Here is a 25,008-nt window from a genome sequence, read left to right as displayed (position 1 = left end):
TTTTTTTATTGATCATTACCTAAAAACATAGTCTATGTATCCCATAAAATAATACAGCCTGAAAGTCCACATATTTGTTTTTCCTAGCATTGAAAACCTTTTATGGTTCAACCCATTATCAGATGGAGATGGATGATATACAAAAAGAATCACAAGCTTTAAATGGTGAGAAACCCAAAAAAATACTTGAGTTGTTCTTCGATCGGACGATAAAATGGCAGCTTATATCAGTTATCATTGTCAACATGGGACAGCAGCTTTGCGGGATCAATGCAGTAAGTATGTACAAGGGATTTATGCCAACATCTGAGAGCCTGTGTGATTGAGCTTTTAGCCACTTCAATTGGGTTTTATATTTCTTTATAAGTTGATGGGAATGCAAAACATGCTTGCAACAGTTTGAATGCAGGTCAGAAGGAGGTGAAATACACCTGTTAATGAATTTTTGAACGATCTCAGATATGTCTCAAACTGATGACACAAGCCCTAAGGTTTATAGTGCAGGTTTCTGTGGGATTCTGTAAATAAAATAATGATAAAGAACTTTCAGTTCTCTTCGGTTTTTTTTTTTCATTTCCCAGGAAGCAGTACAGGAAAGGGTAGAATCTGGAAAAAATAATTGAGGGGGGAAAAAAAAAAGGAAAATATCACAATTACTCTCAGTAGTGATGTTCATAGTTCTTTAAGGGGAGTTCTTATGCTTCAATATAAGCTGCTCACAAAAACAGCTTGCCTCCAAGACAGAGGGCTTTCCTGACTGAGATATCAAACACAAGATCAGTAAAATGTTAGCATTTGTCTTTTTATTTGCTCAAATTCTTGCTTTCAATCCAGATTGTGTGTGTGTGCGTGTGTGTGTGTGTTGTGTTAACCCCGCAGGGGCAGCTTGATAATGCTTGTCCCCAGTGGCTGCCATGACTTTGCAAACTTCCCCACACCTCTGACACTCTGGGTTCAGACATATTTCAACAGTATAGAATAATAACACAAGAGACACAATTCTTTAGTAACACCTCTATAATAAACTTGTTTTCATAAAAGTTGGCCACAGAAATAATGGGTTTAGGATATACATCCCCAGTTAATGCATACAAATAAAACACTGGTAAAATAGGAATAATCAATTGGCAATGTTTAACAGATCATACACTCATGAGTAGTAAGCATCAACCATTTAACTGCAACAATGGCAGCAAGAGGGGGAAGAAAAGGCTTGTTGACTATATCTGGCTATATCTGGACCACCAATGGGGAACACAGAAAATTATTTAAAGGCAAATTTATCTTCTATTTCACTCACATTTAACAGAACAAAGCATGAGAAATAATAACATGTACAAGTAAATGAGCAGAAAAACATCACAGGTGTGGCTATGATCCATGGGGATACAACAGCAAGATGGAAGGATCAATAACACATTACAGAGATATGACAAACCATAGTTTCGGGGCGGTATCCCCGGGTGAGATGTACAGAACAAAATGAGAGCACTCCGTATAACCGAGAGTATAAACCCAAACTGAGAAAAAAAAGTATAAAAAGAAGAGAAAAAAGAGAGACCAGTGGTAAAGATAGTGAAGGAGGAGAAGAGAGGGTTGGGAGATGGAAACGGCAAAAAGCAGAATCAAGGTGGCCCTCCACCAGAATCCCACCGGAGTGACCCTGCCGCCTGCACCCTGGTGCAGACCGCAGGGCCCAACTGGTGGACATGCCAAAATGAATCGGGGAGCAAGGCTCAACTCCACTAGGGCACGACAGGGGAACACATAGGGAAGACATATCTCGGAGAGAAGGAGAAATGGAGCCAGACTGGCCACAGTAACTTATGTTTATCATAGGTATCATTGGCAAATGCCAGCATTTCCTCCATATGCATGGTATTATTAAGCACAGAAACCCACATCGGAAGAGGTGGGGGAGTGGCTGTTTTCCAAAAGAGGGGTATCAATTGGCGGGCCGCAGATGGAAAGAAACGCAACAAACCTTTCTTGTGCACTTCCAGTGATCCCGGTAATATAGAGAGGAGAGAAATTTCCGGCGAAGGGGCCAAGGACTCACCATGGATCCTGTCATATACAGCAAAGACCTGTCACCAGAAGGGTTGTATTTGATCACAATCTCACCAAATATGAAGCTATGCACCAACAGCTTTATTACAGCGCCAGCAGAGATTAGGTGTAGAAGGAAACATGTGTAGGGAGAAGGGGTCCCTGTACCATCGAGAAAGGAGCTTAATGTTCTTCTCTTGTGCATAACAAGAAATAGACGATTTATGAGTGAAGTGGAACGACGTGGACCAGTCCTCAGCCAATATTTCTGTACCTAGGTCTCGAGCCCACGCCTTGGTGTAGGGAGGGAGTACAGAATGAACAGCATTGTGTAGCACTTTATAGTGGGAAGCTAGGACATGTTTCGGTGGTTCAGAGAGGGAGCACAGCCGTTCAATCTCAGAGAGTGGACGATGAGTGTAGGAGGAAAAGTATAAGTGCTTGCAAAATGAGGATAGATGTAAAGTGGTCAACCAATCCCTAGGCCTACCCCGAAGGAGCAGAAAACCCGATTGGGGCCAGATGAAGTCTCGAGCTACGGATCAGGAGGCGCGTGTAAAGGGTCTGATGGTAGAAGAGCCCAACCCTTGAGGAAGAGCAGGGTTATCAAATAGGGGTGATAAGGGAGAGGGATCAGAAGATAAGAGGATGCCCTGTTTATACCACACCCGCACTACAGCCAAAGTCAATGGGGACAGGCCGGGAAAACGCCAATAGTCCTGGCTATCCCATGGTAATGCCCGAAGATGAACCTGAGAAAGATCTTGTTCTATCATACAAGAGATTTTACAGAAGGGTCTGGGAAACCAATCAAGCATCCTGGCTAGCAACGTGGCTCTATAATATAACTCAAAGTCTGGTAAATCAACTCCGCCTCCAAGTTTCGGGTAAGTAAGTAACCTATATTTTAACCTTGAGAACCCACGGTGCCAAATAAATCTAATCGGAAGGGAGCGTAGAGGAAGAAGCTTCTAGGGACAATGATCAGTACAGTCTGAAAAATGTATAGTAACTTAGGTAAGGTATCCATCTTGAGGGTGTTGATGCGGCCTAACCAGGGCAGCACTGAAGCGCCCCATAAAGCCAGATCTTTTCGGATACGTGAAAGTAAGGGTAAGAAATTAAAGGAATATAGAGCATTAAGATAAGCAGAAATCATGACCCCCGGGTACATAATAGCCTTTGGTCGCCATTGAAAAGAGAAATTAGAGCGTAGGTTCGCCCACACATGGGCAGGTAAAAAAATATTCAAAGCCTCTGTTTTAGAGATATTAAGTTTAAAGTTACTGAAAAAATCAAATCTATGGAATTCGTGGAAAAGACTGGGGAGGGAAATAAGTGGCTGTTGAATGTACCTAGAAAGTCGTCTGCGTATAAGGATAATTTGTGATGTGCAGAGGGAGTGTGGATGCCCAAGATTGAGTCATTAGCTCGTATGGCTCTTGCAAGATGTTCCATTACTAAAACAAAGAGAAGAAGCGAGGGGGGACAACCTTGTCTAGTCCCATTCAATATGGGGAAGGGCAAAGAAACCGTACCATTTACCAGGACAGACGCTGAAGGATGAGAATAGAGGGACATAATCTGAGCGAGGAATTGCGAACCCAAACCGATCTGTTCCAAGGTAAGACATAGAAAACTCCAGTCAACGCGATCGAACGCCTTCTTAGCATCAAATGAAAGGAGGCAAGCCTTTATGCCGTATTGCTTGATATAAGAGAAAAGACAGATTGTTTTAGAAGTATTATCCCTAGCTTTGTGACCAGGGACAAAGCCAACCTGATCATGGTGGATCAAGGTTGGTAGAAAAGGGGAAAGGTGGTTTGCTAGTTTAGCAAAAAGCTTAACGTCCAGATTAAGTAGAGAATTGGACGATAGCTACCGCAAAAAGAAGGGTCTTTACCCGGCTTAGGGATAATCGAAATATTGGCAGACAAAAAAACTGGTGAAGGCACGTTCAGATCGTCGATAACATTAAAAGCTTGGGCCAGGAGCGGGGCCAGTTGGGCGGCAAATATTTTGTAAAATCACTGGGTAAGCCCGTCCGGTCCTGGGCACTTACTAGTTTTCAGGGAGTTATTTGCCCCAAGAACTTCCATAATCAAGAAGGGCTCTTCTAGATCCAATGTATCTTAGGCATCTAGAATAGGCAACAGCATCTCTGCAATGTATTGAGACATAGCCGGCAGGGAAGAAACAGAAGGAGCATCAGGATTCGCCAAGGGTAGATTATAAAGTTGAGAATAGCGCTCAAACGCAGAAGAGATTCCCTTATTGTGGTAGAGTTTTTAGTATTGTCAGGCGCCTTGATGTGCTGGATCGGGCGACGGGACAGGCGGGGGTGGAGTACACGCGCTAGGTGTTGGCCACATTTATTAGGGAGTAATGAGTGTTGCGTGCTTTGTCTCGTGCAACAAAGGAGGAAGAATCTAAAAGTTGGAGTAAGTCTCTACGAGCGTTAGATAAGTCCATTGCGAGCAACGGGTCTAACGTACGGTTGTGGGAAGGTTCTAGAAGCGCAAGGACGCATCTCAGTAGTTCAAGCTTTTTTAAAGTGAGAGCCATGTTTAATAAGAACACATTTGAGGGTCTCCCATTGAGTAAGAGGGCCAGTAGTGTCCAATGTGTGGTCAAAAACAAAGTCTTGTATAGTCTTTGCGACCTCCGATGCATAGAGAATCTTTGAGCAGGATATCGTTCAAACTCCACGAAAAGCGACGCGAAGACGATGGTTGGTCCTGAATCGTAAGATGGAATCGGGCATGGTCTGACCATAAGAAATGACCGAGAGAGGATGAAGTCCGACAATCTAGAAAAGACTGTGAAACAAAGAAATAATATATACGACTGTATGACATATGAGCTGCAGAATAAAAACTATAGTCTCACTCGGAAGGATGTTAGATGCGCCAAACATCCACTAAATGTAATTCATGCAAACTCAACTTAATTTGAGATAAGACTGATAAGGAGGGAGAAGATTTACCCACAGAAATGTCCAGGTCTGGAGAGAGAGCTATGTTAAAGTCCCCTCCGACAATGAAACTGGAACTCCCAAAAGTACGAAGTACGCGGTCCAACTCAATATACGTAGGTGTCTTTAGGTTGCTGTAGTAGTTGATTGAAGACCGCTGCAGCTAAATCTTTAGATTCAATGGTTTCTGGTATGCCCCTGATCTGTACATTATTACGGCTGTTCCTGTTCTCAATGTCATCTTGTTGGTACATGAGTTGTTGTATTAAAACCGTATGGGAGTTAAGGGTTTCTTCATGAGATTTTAAGGCACTACACAGACCGTCAGCAGTATTGTCATTCTCTTCCAGACGTACACAAATATCTTATTTAAGATCAGAAATTTCTTGTTTCTACGTGTTTTCAATATGTTTCACATAAAGCTCAAAATCTGCCTTTGTAGGAAGAGATTTAATGTAGGTGTGCAGGGACCGCATGTGGGACTGCAGATCCCAGCCATCCTCAGAGCAGAGAGATACTGGAGAAGGGCTGCAAGACCTCTGTGTGCCCTCAATATGGGATCCCCATGAGGGACTTCAGGGAGCCCTATGTCTAGGGGGGGACAAGGAGGGGAGAGGTGCCAGCTCCATCTTGGAGGCTGGGGCGCCCGAGGCCTCGGCCGAGGATCGGGTCAGAAACCGGCTCATGTCGCCGCCGGACCGGCCCCCCGTTGCTCTCCAGGGGGTCGGTGTTGATTCTTGCCCATGGGGAGGGCAGAGGAGAGCCCGTGAGGGAGAGAGGAAGCCTGCAGCGGAGGTCCGGGCCGGGAGCTGTGCAGAGGTGCTGCCTATCGCTCCATGCGCCAAGCCACGCCCCCCACAGAGAATTATTTAAACGTATAGTCCTCTATGAATAGATATAAGTACCCAAATTTGAATAGTAATGGCCTTAAAGGAGAAGAGGTCTTTTTATCTAGAGATTTCAACTTGAGTCCTGTAATGTTTAAAGTTCCTGATATGGTTGTATCCATTGTCTTCTGCTAGCAATGGTGGGGGCCCATAAACATTAGTGAATACTCTTAATTCAATTAAACTAAACAGACTAGACTGTGGTACTGCTTAAAGCAAAGATCACCTGGTACTGAGGTGTAAAGATGTCTGCATGCAGTGTCTCTAGAGTGATGACAGAAGTTGGGCCTTTGCCCGCTCACCAATCCTATGGACAGCATGGCCTCCTAGGAATAGGGTTTTTTGCTTAGGCTCTTGGCTGGTTGGCAGGGATGTGTGGAGTTACCACCTGTCAGCGTGGCAAGCAGGGATGTCTGTGTGAAAACTGGATAGTGACAGTCCTGATGTAGAGATCCTGATGCGATCCCAATGTGGCCATCAGTGTCACTGCTGTGCTGAACTGATGTGCAGAGTCCTGCTGCAGTAGGCCAGCAATTTGTCTCTGGAGGAGAACGGCAGTCCCCCTGTGTTCATCCCTGAATCCCGTACCAAGAGTGAGAACCAGTCCCTTGCTGTAGAATATTTCTCAGGATCATCCTCTTTCGCCAGCTCTCTGGTAGTTGTAGTTCAATCAGCACTTTGGAATACAGGATGTATTGCCTATAGGACTACAGGTCCCAAGATCCTCTGCTGCCAGGAACACAAATCATGTTCAAAATATAAATTTTAAGGGTCCATGCACATTGCTTTCAAAAATGCTGCTCCTATAGCTGTTTAGCGTTTTGCCGGTTGTAGCAGCTCAGTGTTATTTTATATGTCAGTGGGTCATTTAGAGGCATATTTTAGGTTTAGGGTCTAGAGGCAGAAAAAAAACCTTCTGTTTTGCATTTTTGAGAGCGATTTTCTGGTAGAAAAAAAATGCAAAATGCTGCTAAATGCTCCTTAGCGCTTGTACATTTACCGTTTTTTTTTCTGCTCAGAGCACTGGCATATTTTAAGCCAGAGCGCATAGACCTTTAGTGTGACAAGTGACCACTTTCACATTCATTGAGTAACATTGACACATTGATGTCATTTAGAATTTTTGGATTTTGCGGTATGTATTTTAATTTTTCAAAATACTGCAAATCCAGAATCCATTATATACTGCAAATCCAAAAATCCAAAATGATATCTAGTGTTACTCCATGAATGTGAGAGAGGTCACATGTCACCCTCAGACTTTATATTTTGAACATGGTTTGTGTTCCTCCACATGGCTTATTTTTTTTATTACCTATGCATGTCTGTCTTCTATTACCGATCATTATTTATGGCACATTCTCAGACATGACAATCCAAGGTGTCTATAGTTCACTCTTGGAGCGAGAAGCAACGTATTTCCCAGTGGAGAATGAATGAAGAATATGTCAAGAATGTTGAAATACAATTTATAATGCTATTACTAGAAAATGTGCAACTTTTATTTTATGGTTTGTCTTTACAGATTTATTTTTACGCAGAATATGTATTTAGAAAATGTGGGATACCGGAACACAACATTCCCTATGTTACACTGGGAACTGGAGTCTGTGAATGTATTACAGCTTTAACATGTGTAAGTCACTTGTTTTATTATACTGAATTATTTAAACACACTAAAGGGCAATTTCACCCCAAATTTAAATTTACAATACAAGTGGAGTCTAATGGGATGAGTTATCTACTAATTCGCTACACACAGGGACACTAATAAGGAACTCGGCTTACCATAGCTCTTGCTCCTTTTTGCTCACCTTGGACTCGTGTTCCCTTCTGCCCTTGGGTGGTCCAACTTCTTCTGCTGCATTCTTTATCAATTTGAATTAATAACCCAACGGGGAGAGAATGATACCCTTTTACTGGCTATGGCAGGTATGTGGTTTTTAGGAAATCAAGCACAGGACTCTTGTCCCAGGAGTCCATATGAGCTGTAAGTTAATATTAGCTAGTTTAACTCTTCAGTAGCCACCAAAATCTGAACTTTGTGGTGTTCTTTACTCTTTAGCAAGACAGATATTTTGACAGATAAGAGAGGAGGGGAGTCATTTGGTGCACAAAGTTATACTTTTGCAAAATGTGCATAGTGTTTAGAAGCAAAAGGGCATATTAATTTTATGGTCTGTAGAGCCCGGAAACATCCATGTGATAAAGTTAGAAACAGTCTGTATACAAAACTTGCTGAAAACTCTGTACAAAGGGAGAAATCACACACTTGATGATAGCCTGAAAGATTTCTCAGTTTATTCTTCAATTAAAAAAAACTTCTACAGCTAAGAGGATTAGATAACGTGCCAATTGGCTGCCTTGCATCATAGGTCACCCCTGGCAGTTTACTTGAAAATAATAAATGTTATCTCAATTTGCCCATATAGGAGTAGCTGAGGCAAAGAAATCCTTAAAGTGGTTGTAAACAGTCATGAAATCTGAACAAATGGTAATGGGGGGAGGGGAGGTTGGAGAGCTTAGCACACAGCTTGCCTATTCACAACACAGCTCTGCATCCTTTCGTTCCCATCCCATGTGTGAAGGGGTGTGTCCCTTTCCTCCAATCAGCTCTCACACTGTACAAGAGATCTAACTGCAGCTCCATGCCCCCTCCTCTGTGCTCTGATGCAGAGGGATTTTATCTGAATTCAGCACTTTCAAAGGGATGTAGAAAAGAGAAGACTGCAGATAAACAAGTAAAGGAGGATGCAAGGAGCATTTGCTTCATATCTATGTATCACCTGAAGCTATTCACTTCACTGGGTATATGTAAGGGTTTATAACCACTTTAAGGGAGAACCATACATGTATACCAAATATAAAATAAAGTCTCTAAAGAGGCCCACTTGCTCACTTGTAATGTTGTAAAATCCAGAGCAAGAGGCTGGTCACGTAATATTGCCATTTACTTTCAATTACAAATGCAGCACTTTGAACAGTTATATCAGCCACTGTCTGACTTGACACAGTTTATGTTGTGTGCCATTTTCTGTCTGTGAACAAAGAGAGGTGAGTATACGTGTTTAACACAGATCTATGCATTTTACCAGATTTGACAGTTTACTGCATATGGCCAGATCTGACAGATGGATGTTTGGTGGCTGAACTGATCTTCTAATCTAAATGGTGTTTCGGCAGGACTGGTGCGAGGAATTTTTGTTCCTTCCGTCCTCCAGCCACCCTATGCTGGTACTGCTAGACCCCCTTCCTGTCCTTCATCCACCCTGCGCTGGTACTGATGTACCCCCATGGCCTCCATCAGCCCCGTGCTGGTACTTCTGTGCCCTCCAGCCACACCACACTGGTACTGCTAGACCCCTCCCTGTCCTCCAGACACCCCACACTGATTTTACTGTACTTTCCCCCCGGCCTCCAGTGACCCCTGCAGTGGTACTGTTGTACCCTCCCTCCATCCTCCAATGATTCTGTACTAGTACTGCTGTGCCCCCCCCCCCCCCCTGGCTTCCAGCGACTCAACACATGTAATGCTGCACACCCCCCAAATTCCCATGTGATTTCAGATTTTACTCATCCTGGCACCCTAAAGTGGTTAACTCCAGCCTTGAAAGCCAGCATGGTCTGGAGATGGGGTCCCTGTCCCTAGGGGAGATTGGGTGGGGTATTAGATGATGTATGGAGGAGATGGGATTGTCTCGCCCACTGAGGTGCAGGGACAGATTGATGGAGTGCGGGTACTGGATCCCGGCCAGCAAGGTCTGGCTGTGCCACCAATGTTCGCCTAGCTGTTGTAGTCAGTGAGGAAGCACACAGTGCTGCAGCCGGCAGCCCTCCAGTTGCAAGCTCTTTGCCTATGCTGCCTTATGCTAATGCAAGATCTGTGCTTGGGATAGTAGAGTTAAACAAAATCAATTCCAGTGACCACTAAATTGTTTATTAGTTAAAGATGAACTTAGCAAACATAAACACCCATTAATCGAGTTAACATGCCATTATTATATCAGTTTGGAATATATATCTTGCACACCAAGACCCTGAATAATAAAGGGGGCCTACTAATGAAATCCCAATCACCTTGTGAAAGAGAAACTGGTCATATACAGTCAGGTCAAGTCAGTTAAGCTTGAATAATGTACATGGCAGACTAGATTATACTGTATCTACATGACAATCTCTGCTAACCATTGTGAATGGAGATTATCATCTCATTTTAGTTGTTTGTTTTGCATATACATTGCCACACAAACCAACTGTTGAAAATTCTGCATTTTTTCTATACAGTTCACCCTCAGAAATATAGTTTCCTGTTTGAATAATCGGCAGAAGTTAGCACAGAGCTTTTAGCAAAATTAGAAGCATCCCCTTCAAAGGCACAACATTTTTAGCAAAGATACTTTCTAAGTTGCTTCTTAGTTAAATGGATGCTTATGATGCTCTGTTTTTAATACCACACTGAGACGTGTCAAGTGGTAGTTTATGAAAGCCCTCTTAGAAGTCAGTTTGAGAAAGGAGTTTACATTATTATTATTTTTTTTTAATTTAAAAAAGAAATAATGTTTACTAGTTTTTGTTTTTGTATAGTTTGATTGAATAGCTTCCATGTTTTCTGCAGTTCACTTGGAGGATATTTTTTTTTTTTCAACAAAACTGAATCACAGAACATTTATTGTTTGGGCATAGCAGCAGTTAAAGAAATAGGCTAGCAATCTTAGTACCTGCTGACACACATCACAGTATAAGAATCACTCATAGGTTTATATTTAGTGCCTGTGCGTAAGAATGTTTACAGAAATGCTTTACAGCATGGTGGGTAATACCAATGCAATGCACATCACATGTATGATATATGTGTTGTCAGGTTGGGGTGATAATATTTTTTCAGAAGGTGCTGGCAATAGTGATGTGACTTCAGCATGTATAATGTATACTTGTGTCCTCCGCTTCTAGGGACTACTCATAGATAAAGCAGGAAGAAGATTTCTTATAATTGGAGGATACACTATGATGGCATTTTGGTGTATTTTAATGACCGTGACCTTGACATTTCAGGTATGAGGTTTCCAATAATAAATTTTCATTGTAATTCCTTAATAAGAATTATTATTCAGGTTGTAGTAACTGTATTGGCTATAAAAATGCAATACACAATTGTTTTTTCCCCACTACTGCTCCTTTGTACCGACTTGATCCGCCAAATGGGTAGCAGTTGGGAGCTTTGTGTAAGGCATTTGAATACTAATATTTAATACTAGCATTTTGTCTTAACTTTACCGAGTTAACTATCCCATTTTTCAGCGTGAACAGAGAATTTGCTTGTTCAGTTGCTTTTGTTTACTTCATGTGCCCATTGCAGTTTGCCATCACATCTCTATCTCATGAGCAGCTTCTGATAGGAAGTTCTTATTCTCCCCCAGGAGCTTTTTTCTATAACTTGAAGTAAAAAGAAAAAGGTTGATTGTATCTTTCCCAATAGTGCATCACAGGACTGAATGCAGGCGGTATATAAGGCTAATGCAAACATATTTGGGACACAATCATACTAGTGTGTTTTTACCTAGTAAGTTGTAGCTATGAATGTAAAAGTAAGAATAAACATTATTGGGGCTCCTTACATTAGTGCACAGTCAGGGTGGATTGGGCTTCACATGCTTGCAAATCATAGGAGGAGCACATGATTCTAGAAACATCGTAATGTTGTGTTATTCCTAATAAATCCTAGTTATGAATGTAATAGTGAAACATTATTGGAGCTCCTTACAATAGTGCACTGTGATAACAGTCAGGGTGGATGAGGCTCCAATTCACATGCTTGCAAATCACAGGAGGAGCATTTGATTCTAAAAGGTAAATAACAGATCATACCAACAGGAAATTAAAGTGAACCTGTACAAAAAATTTAAAAAGTAAGTGGTAAGACCAATAAATCAGTTTGGACTCCTAATTTCCTTAATGGGTACATACAGGGGTTAGACAAAAATATGGAAACGCTACATGATTTGCAGGTGGGAAAGTGACATGTTTCACGTCAAAGCCGAAGTGATGTAACATTCATTTGCTTCAGCTGTGGGATGAGACACCTAGCTAACAGGTGGGAAGCCTCACTTTCGTCATTGACTGCGTGCGCTGCTAGTAATGTAGAGTAAAGTCAGAGCATAATGTGTTTTTAAAGAGGGCAAATTGTTTGTGTCTGCTTATCTGGTGCCTCTGTGACTGAAGTTGCCAATTTATTTGGCGTGTCGTGAGGTACAGTATCAAGTTGTGATGGCATATACAGTTTCCAGGAAAATGTCATCTGATAAGCATAAGAATGGTCGACATGGTAAACTGATCGAAAGAGACAAAAGGACATTGAGCAGGATTGTGACCCGGAATAAGAAAACAACTGTTGCAAAAGGGACTGCAGAGGTCAGCCTAAGTCTTCCAAAGCGTGTGTTCACAAAAACTATGCAGAGGGAACTTCATAAGCAATACATCCAAGGGCGAGCTACAATTGCCCAACCACTAGTGACTGATATTAATGCTCAGAAGAGGAGAGAGTGGTGCAACACCCAAAAAGCGTGGACTATTGAGCATTGGAAGACTGCAATATGGTCTAATGAATTGAGCTTCACACTGTTCCCAACCACCGGACATCTTTACATGTGGTGAACGCCGTTCCAAGCTTATGACCAGGACTGTCTTATGTCAATGGTAAAGCATGGTGGCAGCACAATCATGGTTTGCGCAGCCATATCTTGGTATTCTGCAGGCCCCATCATCACCTTGAAAGATAGTCATTGCTAGCAAGTATGTACAAATTTTGGCCAACCATTTGCATCCCATGGTGCAGACATTCCTGAAGACCAACATGATTATGCTCCGATTTACACAGCTGGTGATGTCAAAATGACAAGCATGCAGATGAAGTCTCGCACTTCCCTGGGTGCTTCAGTCGCTGGACCTCAATATCATAGAGCCAATATGGTAAATTTTGGAGAACAATTTTCAGGCTCATTTTCAACCTCCAGCATCTCTGCAGGGACTGGAACAATTTTTGCATGAAGCGTGGTATCAGATTCCATTATCCACCTTTCAAGACTTTTATTTCTCAATTGCCAGGAGAATTCAGACTGTCTTGGATGCCAAATGCGGTCCAACACCATATTGGGGAACCATTTTATTCTTTTACCTGGTGTTTCCATAATTTTGTCCAACTCCTATATATGTCAAAGAACCCCCCCCCCCCCCCCCCCCCCATTCCTTGCTCTACTTTATTACTGTGTGTTTCAAAGTTAGATGCCGAAATGACATGGAATTAAACCAAAAGACAAACACAAAAAATTAAATACCTGCATTCTCAAAACCCTAAACCTTCAGATAATGCAGAGGAAGACAAGACACTGTAAATATACGTGTTGTTCAAATTGCTTCAATATGGTACCACCATCTTTAGTAGACAGAAATGTTCCTTTCTATGTCCCTTCCAGTTTTACTTTCACTTTATACTGGGACATGACTTTTCCAAATTTTATGGCAAAACAACTATCTGTCACCCTCCTGTCCAACAATAATAACATTCTTATTGGCCACTGAGGCAGTCCCGTTGGACAGTGGCATGACATGACAGCCAGAAGGGATTATCCATAAACTCAGGAAAGCAAGGGCTCCGTAAGAAAGGGAAACTTAATCAGAGGACCAGAAGAGGTTTTTCTGACTAATAAATATAACAGAAGTCGTTTGGTTCTTTTTACCTGTTGTCCTGAATTAACCTGCAATAAAAACTTCCCAGCCTATCTCTTGTCCCATTAGGACAGCCATGACTTGCTTAGAATTGCTTGATCTTATCAGGCCAAAATCCTCTTCAGTACAGGCCATGCCTGCACAATGAACATGTATGGCTTGTATTGAGTCATCTTCTGAGCATCTTCACTCCATTTTGAGCAGGTCAGAGCTATCCTAATGGAGTTAAAGCAAAACTCCAGTTAAAGCTTTTCTTTTTTTACAAAGTGGGTAAGGGTTAGAAAATGTATTGTAGTTTCTGTAGCCATTGAGATTTTCCACGACTTTGTGTGGTCACTGAAACAGGAGGCCGCAGTCCAGCCTCCCATAGTCTTAAAAACAAAGAACTGGTCCTCTGTTAAGAAAGGTTGAGAATCTCCTGTCATAAGGGATCATGAAGGATTTTTTGCCCTATTGGAGTAAATTGGACCACACTTTATAAGGGTGTTTTGTCTTCCTCTAGATGAACTGAAGGTTTAGATTTTTGAGAATGCAGGTATTTATTTTGGGGGTTTTTTATCGGCTTTTGGTATAATTCCATGGAAGAGTAATTTTTCAGCCTAACTATGTAACCGATGGAAGGAGCGCCAGACCAAATATTGAAAGTCCAAAACAATTTATTGGTTTGCATTAAAAAAAACCTTCCACGGTGTTTCAGGAGCTAAAACTACTCCCTCTTCATCAGGGCTTCAGTTAAAGTAGGAAAATTGATTGGACTCAAAATAGGATTTTCTTGTGTAAATCTATGTAAGAAAGTTAATTGCTGGATCAAGGGAATTACTAGCCGTAAGGGATCTTTACTGCCATTCACACAGATGCTGCTGGCTAGTAACTCCCCTGATCCAGCAAGTAACTTCCTCTTTTAATTAGTGCAAACCAATAAATGTTGGATGTACATATACACTTTAGGGGGGATATTTATAAAGCTGCAAATGTGCGATTTACCAATCACGTGGGGTTAATCATTCCATGGACTTTCCAACACATTCACCAAATATTCACTGCAGGTAAATCTGGTGTATGTCACGTTCACTGCTATTTGACCCTAAGAGAAAAGTTCACACTTGTGTAATCAGTCAGGTTGACAAAGATGTGCACTGAGTTCAAGATATTATATGCAATATTACTGTAAAGTGATGCCACATATTTTGCAGCACCATATAATATCAACCTTCTACTTTTTTGCATTCCTATAGGATGCTGATTCATCGGTGCCGTATTTCAGTATGTCTGCTATACTTGCGTTTATATTGAGCTTTGGTCTAGGGCCAGGTAAGATAAGCTACACATACATACCTACATAAATTACTTTGTTGTCTCTCCATGAGCTTGCAGCATGAGGAACAGATACATCATGTTTTTGTGTCCTATTACATCATTAAGATATTTTTCTCTTTAATTTCACAGGTGGAGTTACAAATACCCTAACAGCAGAATTATTTACACAGTCCACACGAGCTGGAGCATTCATGATAGGAGGATCTATAAACTGGGCCAGCTTTTTTGCTATAGGAATGGTCTTCCCTTTCATAGTAGTAAGTATAATTTTGTATATGGTTCTCCTCCAGTTGCTACATGTACAGTTGTGTTCAAAATAATAGCAGTCAGACATCACTAACCTGATCAATCACTGTTTTTGGTAGAAATGATATTTCTAATCGGCAAATAATTTACTAGCAGGTGTAGTAGAGTAATAGAAATCCAACAGACCAAACGGTCATGACATGCATGCTGCTGATTCTGTGTAATTGAATCACTAATTGAAAGGGGCATGTTCAAAATAATAGCAGTGTGGAGTTCTGTTAGTGAGGTCATTCATTCTTTGAAAAACAGGTGGCAATTATTGCCCTTATTTAAGGAAGGAAGGCAGCAAATGTTGTACATGCTGGTTACAGTGCATTTCTCTCTGAAATTCTGAGGAAAATGGGTCGTTCCAGAAATTGTTCAGAAGAACAGCGTACCTTGATTAAAAAGTTGATTGGAGAGGGGAAAACATATAAAGAAGTGCAGAAAATGATAGGCTGCTCAGCTAAAATGATCGCAAATGCTTTAAAATGGCAACCAAAACCTGAAAGATGTGGAAGAAAGCAAAAAAAACCCCATTCTAATGGATAGAAGAATAGCCAAAATGGCAAGGACTCAGCCAACAATCAGCTCTAGGAAGATCAAAGAAGGTCTAAAGTTACCTGTGAGTACTGTTACAATTAGAAGACGCCTATAAGAAGCCAAGCTATCTGCAAGAAGCCCCCGCAAAGTCCCACTGTTGAAAAAAAGACGTGCTGAAGAGGTTACAATTTGCCAAAGAGCACATTGACTGGCCTAAAGAGAAATGGCGCAACATTTTGTGGACTGATGAAAGTAAGATTGTTCTTTTTGGGTCTAGTGGCCGGAGACAGTTTGTCAGACGACCCCCAAACACTGAATTCAAGTCACAGTACACTGTGAAGACAATGAAGCATGGTTGCGCAAGCATCATGATATGGGGATGTTTCTCATACTACGGTGTTGGGCCTATTTATCACATACCAGGGATCATGGATCAGTTTGAATACATCAGAATACTTGAAGAAGTCATGCTGCCTTATGCTGAAGAGGAAATGCCCTTGAAATGGGTGTTCCAACAAGACAACGACCCTAAACACACCAGTAAACGTGCAACATCTTGGTTCCAGACCAACAAGATTGACATTATGGAGTGGCCAGCCCAATCCCCGGATCTTAATCCAATAGAAAACTTGTGGGGTGACATCAAAAATGCAGTTCCTGAGGCAAAACCAAGAAATAGAGAAGAACTGTGGAATGTAGTCCAATCATCCTGGGCTGGAATACCTGTTCACAGGTGCCAGAAGTTGGTTGACTCCATGCAACACAGATGTACAGCAGTTCTCAGAAACAGTGCTTATACAACTAAATATTAAGTGATTCAAAGGAAAGCAAAATCTTCAAACATTTGTCAGTTTATATAGTGAATGTTTGTTTGGGTTGGTAAAGAAGAATACAAACACTGCTATTTTTTTGGAATAGAATGTGTAGTGTTCCCAATGCATTTTTGTGTATGGAAATAAAAGCTATTAGAAGGGTTTTGAGCTTTATTCACTTTTTTCAACACATAGCTATTATTTTGAACACAACTGTATATCTTTTCATTTAAGTGCACATGGCATACAGACTTTAGGTTGGTTTGACAGCTCATGCCCCTTGGGCAGGGTTTGTATGAATTTAGTTTTGTCACATTTCTAAGAATATTTGAAGGTTTTAGTGCAGTGCACATATATCAGCATGAATCATAAGTTGATCTGCGTTCGCATGATCAGTCCCAGTGTTGTATTAAAGCTATAGTAAAGTTAACAAAAAATAACTAAAATAGAAGGAAACGGTCCCCCTGTAGGTTTAAGCCATAATGAGCTAGTATACATCACATACTAGCACATTATGTCAGACTAGGCCTATGGAACAGATCACTCCAGCAACACGCTATCACAGCTGACAAGGATTCCATCCTCACCCAGTCTTCCTTTCGGGTTCTCAGGTCCAGTCTTTTGAATGACTGAGCCGCGATGGCGTCACGCCCGTGCATGCGCACGGGAGTCACAGCTGCGGCATAGAGCTCTGAAGGGATGGCATGAGTGTGCATGTGCCGGTGATGTCACTGGTTGCTGCTCACTGGAATATCTCCTAAGCGGTGCATGTTTAGAAGATACTCATTTTACCTACAAGTAAGTTTTATTATAACATTACCTACAGGTATAAGTTGCAAAGTGTAATTTACTACCGCTTTAAGAAACGCTGACTCCCCAGCACCTCTTTAATTATGTAAATACCTGATAAAAGATTAATTTCCTAGTAAACAAAAGAATTAGAACAGCTTTCTCCCCCAGTGACACCATGCCAGATTCTAGCAAGACTCCATGAATTTTGTCCTCTGGCTTATTGCAGGCTTTTAGAAGAGGCAGTGAGTGAATTAGAGGAGCAGGGGGATGAGTAAATGGCTGTACCTTTTTTCCAAATAAATAATAAAAACTCAATGTGTTGCTATAAAATGATGTAAAATATATAACTGCTACATTTTGTAAACTAATGTCAAATGTCGCTTCAATTACAAATTTCTTCCAAACTCACAAAAAGTAATGCCTCTGCTAAAACAATTGCAATGTAAATTGTTTCCCTAGAGGGGATACTTTTTTTTTTATTCAATAAAGCTGATATTACACTTCATGGCTTTAGTGATGCCTATGCCTTTTCTTGATTGTGGAAATAGTTGGGTGTTAACCACTTTGTTGTCCTTTTCACAAATTTTTCACCATCTTCCAAAATATGTTTTATTGTTTTTTGGGGTTTTTTTCCAACTACTGATCCTGAAATATTCTCTACAGCAGCTAATCATACCTGTACAAAAGTCATATTACAATTTTGATAATTGCATTTTACTATACTGCATCCTTATTTTTTTTCTTTTCTTTCCAGAATGGGTTAGGTCAGTATTGCTTCCTGTTTTTCCTTGTGGTGTGCACCTTAATAGCAACGTTTATTTACTTCATTGTACCAGAAACCAAGAACAAATCATTCCTTGATATCAAAGATGAATTTCAGAAACTGAACTTTGGTCAGTGGCGTGAGAATTCCCAAGAGATTGCAGATGCCATGATGTGACATTGTTACTAGATACATTAAAGAATATTACAAAACACCTGCTGTGCAAATCTCTGAAGTACTGTGCTAAAACAAACCCCAAAAAACTACAGGGTCCATGGAACAGCAGCTGGAATTGTTTGGATGTAAAGGGAACCTGTACACTGTGTGCAGTTATTAGGCAAGTGAGTTTTTTTTGACCAAACCATAATTTTTATGCAGTGTCCAACCCCAAGCTGTATAAACGTGAATGTGTATTGGATCTAAGCATATCAGGTGATGTGTATTTATGTAATTATTATTATACAGGATTTATATAGCGCCAACAGTTTGTGCAGCACTTTACAAAATGAAGGTAGACATTACAGTTACAATACCATTTGGTACAAGAGGAAACAGAGGGCCCTGCTCGTTAGAGCTTACAATCTAGGAGGAAGGGTTGAGTTATACAAAAGGTAATAGCTGTGGGAGAGGGGATGAGCTGATGGAGGAAATAAATGGCGGTTTACTAGGTAGAAGCAGGATAGGCTTCTTTAAAGAGAGAGAGGTTTTCACGGATCGTCTAAAGGTGGATAGATTAGGAGACAGCCAGACAGATTGGGGTAGGGAGTTCCATAGGATGGGAGAAGCTCGGGAGAAGTCCCGGAGGCGAGCATGGGAGGAGGTGACAAGGGAACTAGAGAGCAGAAGGTCTTGGGAGGATCAAAGAGAGCGGTTTGGTTGATATTTTGAGACCAGGTTGGTGATGTAGCTGGGGGCAGAGTTGTGGATGGATTTGTAAGTTGTTAGTATTTTTAATTTTATTCGTTGGGCAAGTGGAAGCCAGTGGAGGGATTGGCAGAGAGGTAGCAGATACTGAACAGTTGATAAGGTGGATGAGCCTGGCAGCAGTATTCATTATGGACTGGAGGGGGGATAGCTTATGTAAAGGTAAGCCAATGAGGAGGGAGTTGCAGTAGTCGAGGCAAGCATTAACCAGGGAGTGAATTAGAAGCTTTGTGGTATCATTGGTTAAAAAGGGGTGTATTCTGGAGATGTTGTGAAGGTTGAGGCAGCTTGATTTGGACAGGGATTGGATTTGGGCATGAAAGGATAGTTCAGAATCCAGGGCTACACCTAGCACCCTGGCATGCAGAGATGGGTTGATAGTGATGCTAATGATCCTGACCGAGAAATGGGAAGGGTGTGGCCTAAGGAGATCAACAGCCTATATCAAGATGTGCATAAGTATTAGGCAGCTTCTTTTTTCCTCAGGAAAAATGGGCCAAAAAAGATTTAACTGACTCAAAAAAGTCAAAAATTGTAAAAAGTGTTTCAGAGGGATACAGCACTCTTGAAATTGCCAAGATATTGGGATGTGATCACAGAACCATCAAACGTTTTGTTTCAAATAGTCAACAGGGTCGCAAGAAACGTGTTGAGAAAAAAAGATGCAAATTAACTGCCAGGGATTTGAGACAAAGCAAGCTTGAAGCTACCAGGAACCCATTATCCTCCAGTGCTGTCATATTCCAGAACTGCAACCTACCTGGAGTGCCCAGAAGTACAAGGTGTTCAGTGCTCAGAGACATAGCCAAGGTACGGAAGGCTGAAACCCAACCACCACTGAACAAGACACAGAAGTTAAAACAGCATGAATGGTCCAACAAATATTTGAAGATAGATTTTTCAAAGGTTTTATGGACTGATGAGATGAGAATGATTCTTGACAAACCAGATAGATGGACCTGTGGCTGGATAAGTAATGGGCACAGAGCTCCACTTAGACTCCGACACCAGCAAGGTGGATGTAGGGTACTGGTATGGGCTGGTTTTACTGATATAATGTGCTAGTATGTTTAATATGTACTAATAATCCCAGCCCATACTTGAGCACAGAGCTCCACTTCGACTCAGACGCAAGCAAAGTGGAGCTGGGGTTCAACACTGATCCAGCCACACGTTCATCCATCTGGTTTGTCAAGAGTCACTAATCTCATCAGTCCATAAAACCTTTGGAAAATCTGTCTTCAGATATTTCCTGGCCCAGTCCTGACGTTTTAACTTCTGTGTCTTGTTCAGTGGTGGTTGGGTTTCAGCCCTTTTTACCATGATCATGTCTCTGAGCACTGAACACCTTGTACTTCTAGGCACTCCAGGTAGGTTTCAGTTCTGGAATATGACAGCACTGGAGGATAATGGGTTCCTGGTAGCTTCAAGCTTGATTCTTCTCAAATCTTTGGCAGATAATTTGCATCTTTTTCTCACCAAGTTTCTTGTGACCTTGTTGAGTATTTGCAGCAAAACGTTTGATGGTTCTGTGATCACGTCCCAACATCTTAGCAATTTCAAGAGTGTTGAATCCCTCTGAAACACTTTTTACAATGTTTGACTTTTCTGAGTCAGTTAAATCTTTTTTTGGCCCATTTTGCCTGAGGAAAAAGAAGCCGCCTAATAATTATGCACATCTTGATATAGGGTTTTTAGGCCACACCTTCCCTCATTACACAAATGCACATCACCTGATATGCTTGAAACCAATAAGCATTCAAGTTTATACAGCTTGGAGTTGGACAATATGCATAAAAATTATGATTTAGTAAAAAAGCTCAGTTGCCTAATAATTGTGAACACAGTGTAGTAAGGCTTTCTACATATTCTTGTCAAGCAATAAGTGGGATTTAAAGTGTTACTAACCCAGGACCCTGCATTCACTATATCTGGTCTTCTACAGTACACAGAACATGGACATGAAATTCTTTTAGTAAATATAACCTGCTAAATACCTTTATTCAATTTAGAGGATTAACCCCTTAGGTTCCACAGTGAGTGTAACAAGCATGCTTTACTACATATACAGACTGATTTTACTGTTGTGGGTTTCATAACACTTCAACTACAAAAGTCAATGAGGGCTTGTATTAAAGTCAATAGGGTGAGAATCATCCTCAAACATTACATGCAAAGCACTGAAGTAATTTACGTTCTCCTCCCAATGTTCTGTTTATATTAGATTAATATAGAGTTTAGAAGGATGGAAACCTATTAAGTTGGAATATCTTATCCTTTTACATGACGCATTTAATATACATTCAAATTGCCACCCACAAATTATGCAGCTAACAGCCAGTAAAAACAACCCTATATATTGCAAAATGATTTATAGACTGTAGTCATATCTATTAATACTTTTTGCCTGTGCATTTTTAGTGGTGGTGGTGGTGGTGGTAGTAGAGTAATTAGTTTGCCTGCTCTGTTTCCTTGCACCTAAAACCAAATTCCTAGCAGAGGAAGGTGACAGGGTGCTAGTGCACTGGGGTTGATTTACTAAAAAAAAAAAGTAGGCTATTCACCATCTTCAATCTGCAATCATAGGCGTGGCCTAATACAAAAATTCTCCAAAATAAAGTACCCAGTGTCCATTCTTGATAAACCTGATAAATGTCCATATGGTGTATTCCACTAAAATACAATCTTATTCACTGTATACTCCAGAGAGACCCACTTCCCGCAGGAAACATGTTAAACCAAATTGCCTCTCATGATCGGCCTAATATGCTTTCTATTTAAATGCATCGCTTCCGGGAAACCAGGTTGGTCATCTGTTCCTCCTCCATCTAACAGATGTACTCCCCTGCAAGAAAGAAAAGAAAATCCACAATAGTGCAACAACACTAAAAACACTTTCTTTGCTTAAATAACTACTCACAAGCACAGAGTTAATTACTCCTTAAAAACATTTCAGATTCCATAAAATCCTCAGTGCAAAGCCGCTTAGTGCTCAATACTAGCTTGTGTATGACGATGATCTTGGCACTCGCCCAGTTGGTCCTCCGTCACTTCTTGCGTGGCTTGATGCATCATTTCCGGTTGCCGTACAGCCACGCCCTGTCGGGTTTCATCATGACGATTTTGTCCAAGTCAACTGAAAGTGACAGAGCACAGGATGGATGAGACGCCAAGATTGTTATACACAAGCTAATGTCCGAGCATTAAGTAGCCTTGCACTCAGGATTTTATGGAATGGTACTAACAGCGGAACACAGATCTGTGCGAGGTCCCGATTCATGTGACCACTGATTGACCAATCAGTGATTCACATGAATAGTAGTAAACAAGATGTCACTTCCTGATATTGTTTTACTACATGTTAAATCTGTGAATGATCACAGAGGTCACTTGGTACAAGACTATTCACAACAGCCTTGTACCATGTGACAAGCTGTGACCAATCACAGCTCGCACAGTATGTCTCAATGGCTGCAGCCTTTACGGGTGTAAAAGCAGTGTACAAAAAGAAAAAAAAAAAAACCATCATCACCCCCCACAAGTAGTACAGTGTCACTATGGGAACACTGTACTGCTAAGGTGACAGTATGTTAAATAAAAAACCAACACATAAATAATATAAAAATATTGTTTGAAAAATTATTTTTGGTTATAAACCAATTTGGGTTATTTGTTTTACTAAAAAGATAGATGAATACATTTTGGCAAAGAATTATGAAGAAAGATTTGCAAAATTTTGTAAGAAAAACACTTCTCAACTTTTGGACTTTCAGTTATATACCGTATATACTCGAGTATAAGCCGACCCGAATATAAGCCGAGGTACCTAATTTTACCACAAAAAACTGGGAAAAACTATTGACTCGAGTATAAGCCGAGGGGGGAGGAATAGTGCCCCATCGTTGGTGTCAGTGGGGGGAGGAATAGTGCCCCATCGTTGGTGTCAGTGGGGGGAGGAATAGTGCCCCATCGTTGGTGTCAGTGGGGGGAGGAATAGTGCCCCATCGTTGGTGTCAGTGGGGGGAGGAATAGTGCCCCATCGTTGGTGTCAGTGGGGGGAGGAATAGTGCCCCATCGTTGGTGTCAGTGGGGGGAGGAATAGTGCCCCATCGTTGGTGTCAGTGGGGGGAGGAATAGTGCCCCATCGTTGGTGTCAGTGGGGGGAGGAATAGTGCCCCATCGTTGGTGTCAGTGGGGGGAGGAATAGTGCCCCATCATTGGTGTCAGTGTGGGAGGAATAGTGCCCCATCGTTGGTGTCAGTGGGGGGGAGGAATACTGCCCCATCGTTGGTGTCAGTGGGGGGAGGAATAGTGCTCCATCGTTGGTGACCCCTGCTCCAGCCTGGGCTCGCTCGCCCCCTCCCTCTCCCATGGTACACACTTACCGGTCAGATGTCTTCCTTCTCCGGCCGCTCTCCTCCTCTTCACTCGCTCGATCTTCGCGGTGCCGCTCGGCTCCTCCTCTCCAAGCTCCACCTCCTCGCCGGTGATTGGGCGCCTGTGTGCCTCTCCTGAGCTACAGTTCCGGCGGCCAATCACCGACGAGGATTGATCCCGGGGTTGTGTCCAGATGACAGGGACGGCATGTCATCTGCAGACGTTGACTCGAGTATAAGCCGAGGGGGCCGTTTTTCAGCACAAAAAATGTGCTGAAAAACTCGGCTTATACTCGAGTATATACGGTAGCAAAAAAAAAAAAAATCCCAGTGGTGAATAAATACCACCAAAATAAAGTTTAATCTGTCTCAAATAAATGCTAAAAAATTCATATGGGCACAGTGTTGCATGACCGCACAATTGTCATTCAAAGTGTGATAGCAGTGAAAGCTGAAAATTGGCCTGGACAGGAAGGGGGTGAAAGTGTCTGGACTTTAAGTGGTTAAGTTCATCAGTGGACACTGGCTGCTTTTCTTTATATTTTGAGAATTTTTGTATTTGTTCTAGCGCTGTCGTGCCTATGATTCCTGATTGAAGGTAATGGAAAAAGGTGGCAATAATAACTTATGTTAAGATTAATTTCATCTACACAAGTTTTTCTCTAGCGCGGGGAGAGAATTAGTTTTTTTTACATAGTAAATTTTAGGCTATTCACTTTGCATAGGAAATTCCCTTAGCTTCGTGAATGAGGTGAAGCTTTGCTAACTTCCATCATCCAATTGTATGCAAACAAAAATATCTTGCGTTTTTTTTTCTAGATTGGCAAAGTGAATTTTCATCACCTTCACTAAAATAAAGGAACATTTTTCTTGAGAAAGTAAACAGCCTATTTGCCTTTAATAAATTAACCCCAATGGCTTCCGTACTTAGAGCCACAGACCCACAGCATCAATTCATTTAGCAAAAACGAGAATTAGGTTACATTTGTGTGGGCATTTGACCATGGTGCGAATCCCAGTGGCAGGAATCTTCTAATACCTGCTGCTGGGATTGACAGCGGTGTGCAGATAGCTGTGGCCACCAAGCTTGTACACTGTAATGACAGGCTGTTGATGACTGCAGCTATTTGTGCCTGTTCACAAAACCGTGGCTAATGCAGGCCATACATGGGTCAAATTCCGAACAAATTTTCTTTAGGAAAGCTGAAATTTCGAGCATTTTGTATTCCGATGGTGCCACCATTGATTTTGAAGTTCAACCAACCAAGCCTTCAATGTCACCTCATGTTGCTACAGAAAAGAATTTTCGTGGCTGGGAATTTTCTTTTCTTTCCAGGTCAGAGCTCACACTTATTTTTTTGTTTAGATTTCTTGCATTATTCTCCCATCATTGATTTGAAATTTGTTCATTTTTCAAAAAAATTCCAACATGCCCGATCACTCAAATTCGATGGCCACCCGAAAATTGGCCATTTCGGTGACCCACTAATGGTGTGAAATTAGAACGAAGATTCTTAGAATAGGTTTTCGAAAGAAAATTCTTTTGGAATTCGACCCATGTATG

The 25,008-nt window shown here is 41.5% G+C and overlaps 1 protein-coding gene across 1 annotated transcript in view; it reads left to right on the top strand.

Annotated features, from left to right (window-relative positions):
* LOC149455099 (solute carrier family 2, facilitated glucose transporter member 11-like) overlaps positions 1 to 18,358 on the top strand; it is a gene marked incomplete at its 5' end in the record, with an annotated part of 35,570 nt that extends 17,212 nt beyond the window's left edge. Inside the window, 6 exons of the mRNA XM_089686647.1 lie at positions 88 to 275; positions 7,436 to 7,546; positions 10,861 to 10,962; positions 14,868 to 14,943; positions 15,079 to 15,206; positions 18,136 to 18,358. Coding sequence (XP_089542773.1) covers positions 88 to 275; positions 7,436 to 7,546; positions 10,861 to 10,962; positions 14,868 to 14,943; positions 15,079 to 15,206; positions 18,136 to 18,321 — 791 coding nt within the window. The remainder of the gene's footprint in view (positions 1 to 87; positions 276 to 7,435; positions 7,547 to 10,860; positions 10,963 to 14,867; positions 14,944 to 15,078; positions 15,207 to 18,135) is intronic.
* Positions 18,359 to 25,008: the final 6,650 nt, after the last annotated feature.

Source organism: Staurois parvus, unplaced genomic scaffold (assembly GCF_062004578.1).
Source record: "Staurois parvus isolate SC_StPar_1 unplaced genomic scaffold, SC_StPar_1.0 ptg000404l, whole genome shotgun sequence".
Classification (NCBI taxonomy): domain Eukaryota; kingdom Metazoa; phylum Chordata; class Amphibia; order Anura; family Ranidae; genus Staurois; species Staurois parvus.
Note: the sequence above shows the minus strand (reverse complement) of the source record. Positions and strands in the feature narration are given on the sequence as shown.